This window comes from Octopus bimaculoides, chromosome 21 (genome assembly GCF_001194135.2).
Source record: "Octopus bimaculoides isolate UCB-OBI-ISO-001 chromosome 21, ASM119413v2, whole genome shotgun sequence".
NCBI lineage: Eukaryota > Metazoa > Mollusca > Cephalopoda > Octopoda > Octopodidae > Octopus > Octopus bimaculoides.
This window is the reverse complement of record NC_069001.1, coordinates 2,055,656-2,061,236: the sequence shown is the minus strand read 5'-3', so window position 1 is coordinate 2,061,236 and position 5,581 is coordinate 2,055,656. Positions and strand designations below refer to the sequence as shown.

Sequence of the window (5,581 nt, the reverse complement as noted above, 5' to 3'; positions counted from 1 at the left end):
CTTGGCAGCAAGCAGCGATTTTATATGTATCTTTTTAAATATATATTTTTGTATTTCGTTGCACTATACACATTACATGCAATTAGCCTGGAAGTGTGATATATATAAATTATAATAATCACCTTAAGGGATAGAAAATATCCAATGAATTACTGGTTTGTTACCTATTATTTTACTGTCAATAGTAATATTCGTAAAATAATAGGTGCCAGTCGGCGAACTGACAAAGCGCCGGACCAGCTAGTTAGCAGTCTTTCTTCCGGCTCTTTACATTCTGAGTTCAAATTCCTCCGAGGTCGACGACTTTACCCGTCATCCTTTCAGAATCAATAAAATAAAGTACAAGTTGAGCATTGTGATCGATATAATAGATTAGCCCATTCCCCCAAAATGCCAGGCCTTGTGCCTACAAGAGGAAAAGAAAGAAAAAAGAATGCTCCTGCAAGGCCGCAAGGACTGAAACTAGGAAAGGAATCCAACATCGAGTAGAACAGAAATAGTATATTAGGTATTTCGACAGTTGGGGTTTGTTATTTTTATTCCTACCGTGTTTTAAATCTAGTGTTATTGTTCTAGCCTAGCTTGGGTCTATTTCCATCATGCATCTGTGTTGTGATATGCATGTGGCTGCGTGCATTGCCGCTTTTACGTCAGGAACAGAGCCAACGACCTGTGTGCAATGTAAGCCGTGAGAGAGAGTGGCGAGAGAGATTAAGTAGTGGGAAGAGGGAGAGGTGAAAGGAAGAAGATTAGTGAGAGTGAGAAAAAGGGAAGAGGGAGAAAGTGAGAAAGAGAACAGAAAATAGTGGCGGAGAGTGAAAAGCAAGAAGACTATATAGATTGAGACGGAGAGAGAGGAAGGGGGGGAATTAAGGGAGAAGGAAAGTGGCGGAACGACGAAGTAGGAGGAAGTGAAAGTAAAACGATAGAGGCAGACGATAGAAGTTTGGTATGAGGAAGCGGAGGAGAGAATTGGTGATGAGTAGACAAAGGAAGAAAGAGTGTGTATGGAAGGACGGAGGGTTAAAAGCAAAACCACTAGAGAGTGTGGAAGGAGAGGAAGGGGACATGAAAGTGGTAGAACCGGTGAAGTAGGAGGAAGTGGAGGAGAGAATTGGTGAGAGGGTTATAGAGGCCTAAGCGGAAAGAGTGAGAGAGAGAGAGAGGTGGGTAGGTCTGGGAAAAGGTTCCGTGCACTTTTAAAAGTGACAATTGAGACTGCTGTAGTCTTGGAAAAGTCAATCTCTTCTATGACACACCCCGCTGTAGATGGGGTGGACATACGTGTACCTGCATGCGTTGAAGTTAGAGGAACGCCCTATGCAAGATGCTGTCGGCGCTAGTTGTAGAATCATTCATTCATGCACGTATAATAAACAATACAAGTGTGTGTGTGTGCTCAATATGTATATATATGTATATATAAAAACACATACATACATATGTAGACATTTGTGTGTAGTGTGTTCGTCGTGAAGTGACCCATATTCTCTCTCTCTCTCTCTCACACGCGCGTATATGGAGAGAGATACATGGTTACATACCTGCATTATACACATGCATACACATACGAATGCCTAGATATGTACATACGTGCATACATGCATGTATACATAAACATACGTTCCTACATGTTATATAAGTGCTTTCATACATTCGTGGACATACGTACCTACCTACCTACACACACACACCGCATATACATTTGTGTGTGCAGTTCTTTGTGAAACGACCATTGTGTTCGGTGCGAAGCTTCATAATTTATACACATAATACAATACAAATACATGCGTGAGTTCGTGAAAATGACTCATTGTTTTTGCTGCATTCTTCCTTATACAGACATATCTATGTGTGTGTGTGGACGTCTGTACGTGTGTATGCAGCCATTTATATTGTGTATTGTTTTATATTTATATATACATCTATGTCAATGTGTGTGTATATATATATGTATGTACGTATACGGACTCTTCGTCGTTAGACGACGACGAGGTGTAAACAACCTGCACAAATGATTTGGTTTTAGCGATGAATTGCATGTGTTGGATACTTGCTCCATCAAATCGATATTGTCCGTACAAAAAAACGGTGAGGCAACAAGTTAGATGTCGAAGTGATCGCGGAGCAACGTAAAAACAAAAGTGTTTTGCTCAAGAACACAACGCTCCGCTCGGTATGGGAATCGAAACCGTGATCGTGAGTGTGTAGGTTAGGGTTAGGGTTACGTGTAGTACTTATGAAATAAATCATGAAATACATTATCAGGCACCTCCTCTTTTTCAGTGATGGACTGATTTTAAATTCTCAACGATTCTTCACCGATGTTGTCGCTATTTTAATTTTCTATAATTGCGTTGCAATGTATGAGAAGGAATCGGACCTTCACAAAATTATGCATACATACAAGCATATGTGGTCACTGTCCTAGAAATGGTTGATAATCTCTTCGGCCTCCCCCCTCTCTCCACCACCCTCACCCCACCGCGTTTCCTCATAACTTTCAGTAAAATGGGTATTTCTTGATGAAATATTCTACAAATACCTTTCAACCTTTCAGCTGGTGCAGATTACGGTTATAACCAGTTTTTAATGTTAAAAAAAGAAATGAAGGAAAGAAAAAAAAATTGGTGGCCGTGCACACACACACACACACACACACACACACACTATTTATTGAAGCAGAACAAATTTTCAGTCATCTCACCTGTCTGACGAATGGTAATGTGAAACTCTGAGTTACAGTTTGTCATGATTTTTTTCGGCTTTAATAAATATCAGATTTGCCTTTGGTATTTGAGTACCATTTTTACCACCATGTTTTGCATTTATGTGCTTGCTTGTGTGTATATATGTATGTATAATGTATGTATGTATAATGTATGTATGTATTTATGTATATGTGTGTCTGTGCATGTTTGTGTCTGTGCATGAGTTGGTGTATCCTTGTCTTGACACTGTGTGAAAGTTGCAAATCATTGTCACTGTAATTCAAACGGTGTCATTTATTTCCAATATTCTTTGCAAACATGTCTGGCCATGATGAAATTTTACCTTGCTTGGAAATCGACAAGGGTTGGCAACAGCCAAGGGTACCAAGCCATGGAAAATATGACTCAAAAAATTCTGTCTGACCTGGGCTTGTCAGGAAAAGTGAATGTTAAAACAATGATGATAAAAATAATGGCAGTTACTACATCAATAAAAGAATATGTAACATACATACATACAATTTGTTCGACTGAAGGCGGTGCTCCAGCATGGCCACAGTCAAATCACCGAAACAAGTAAAAGAATAAAAGAATATATATATATATATATATATATAGTTGAAATTTACAGAAAAACAAAAGACAAAGACAGGTGTATAAACAACAAACAGGTGTATTAGTTTGACGCTCAAGAATATATATATATGTATATATATATATACCTATCTCTCTATTTATCTCGCTATTCATCTGTTTGTCAGTCTGTATATTTATCCATCCACAAAACCATCAATCCATCCATCCATCCATCTCACCCTGTAATTATTTCCAGTTAATTACTGAATCCTCTCTTCATCAGAATCCATTTTAAACGCCAACCTAAAACCACAACACCATTTGTTATACACACAAATGTTTCTTCTTGAATTTCAGATCGTTGGTCTTGGCCATGATAAACTATCATTGACCAGACACAGTGTCGGTCTGCAGCTTCTTGACTGTTTGGCCGACGAGCTGAAACTACAATGGAAAGACGACAAAGAGACTGTGGCCGGACACGTTGCTGTGAGCAAACTTGACGATGTCAGCCTGATTCTCCTGAAACCACAGATTCCAATGATGGTAAATGGAACCAGTGTTTCAAAGGCAGGTAAGGAGATCTCTTTCGACTACAATTTCTAAAGATTCTCTCTCACCCTCACACACACACACACACACACACACACACACACGTCTCTCTCCAGACACATACCCTCAACACATACATACACATCCATACACTTATTCCTGTCCCTTTACTCGTCCCCTAACCTCTTTTCACCTGACACAGAGCCAACCTCCTCAATAATTGCTCCACCTGCCTCAGCTGAAGAACCTTGTCTTGTAAGTTACTTGGCCATCTCACTGGTGCCGGTGCCACACAAAAAAAGCACCGAGTCCACTCTGTAAAGTGGTTGGCATTGGGAAGGGCATCAAGTTTGGTGTAGTCCTCTGGCCTACCAGCTCTTGTCAAACTGTCCAACCCATGCCAGCATAGAAAACAGATATTCAATGATGATGATGATGATGGCAAGGGGTTTACACACAGTTTTCCATCACAAGGCATCGGTTGGCCCAGGACTATAGCAGAAGGCACTTGCCCCAAGTGCCACACTGTAGGACTGAACCTGAAACCTTGTGGTTGCAAAACAAGCTTCCACTACATCTGCCACCACTTGACCTCTCTCTCACTGATTGTCTCTTTCAGCTCGTCATTTCGATGTCCCACCAGAGAATGTCTACCTCATCCATGATGACATTGGCCGCAGAATGGGCAAGATCGCTTTGAAGAATGGAGGCTCAGCCAAGTAAGTTTACGACTAATGGAACATCTGTTGTTGTTGATGTTGTTGTTGTTGCTGTTGTTGATCACATTCATCCAACATATCTCTCTCATCTTTCTCTCTTTTCTCTCTCTTTCTCTTATTTCTCCCTTCTCACTTTCTCTTTCTCTCTCTCTCTCTGCCCACTCTCTTTCTGTCTGTGTCTCTTCTCTCTTTCTTTTCCCTCTGTCCCTCTCTCTCTTTTACCTTCATATTCCCCCTCTATCCCTTATTCTCCTTATCCTTCCCCTCTCCCTAACTCTCTCTCTCCCTTTCTCTTTCTGTACTGAATGATGTTCTTATTTATTTCTTTGCTTTCTGTCCATCTAAAGGTCATCAAAAGTCTGTAAGTGTGACCAGGTGCGATAGTACTTATACCAAGATGATATATTGCCCTAACGTGCAAGATGTGTGTGTGTATATGTGTGTCTGAGGGGCTAATCTTTTAATCTGATTTAATCTGATATTCTTTAAAAAGTCAGTTTATATAATCTTTTAAACTGATTCTGTTGTGTTTCTTTTCTGAGTCAATGCAGTAATTCTTTGGTTGGCATTTAACTATGGTCGATGATATCTCATGGCAGCAGATGCAGCTCGGTTGTTAGGTTCTTCATGTTTTAAAAAATAACAAACGTGTGTGCGTTTGTTTGTTCCCCCACCCACCAACCATCGCTTGACAACCGACGTTGGTGTGTTTACATCCCCATAACCTAGCAATTTGGCAAAAGAGACCGATAGAATAGAATAAGTCGTAGGCTTACAAAGAATAAGTCCTGGGTGTTGATTTGCTTGACGAGAGGTGATGCTCCAGCATGGCCGCAGTCAAATGACTGATACGACTAAAAGAATAAAAGAACAGTATGAAATTATATCTTTATATATGATGTAATGGGATCCCTAAAAACGCACACTACCACCACCACCACTACCACCACCACCACCACCACCACTACTACCACCACCACCACCACCACCACCAACATGCAGTCTGTTTAAGGACTGTCTTTT

At 40.4% G+C, this 5,581-nt stretch overlaps 1 protein-coding gene across 1 annotated transcript in view; it reads left to right on the top strand.

Annotated features, from left to right (window-relative positions):
* Nucleotides 1-5,581, top strand: part of LOC106877789 (probable peptidyl-tRNA hydrolase) — a 30,154-nt gene that overhangs the window by 22,905 nt on the left and 1,668 nt on the right. The window contains exons 2-3 of the mRNA XM_014926799.2: nucleotides 3,645-3,861; nucleotides 4,459-4,558. Of these exons, the coding sequence (XP_014782285.1) occupies nucleotides 3,645-3,861; nucleotides 4,459-4,558 (317 nt within the window). The remainder of the gene's footprint in view (nucleotides 1-3,644; nucleotides 3,862-4,458; nucleotides 4,559-5,581) is intronic.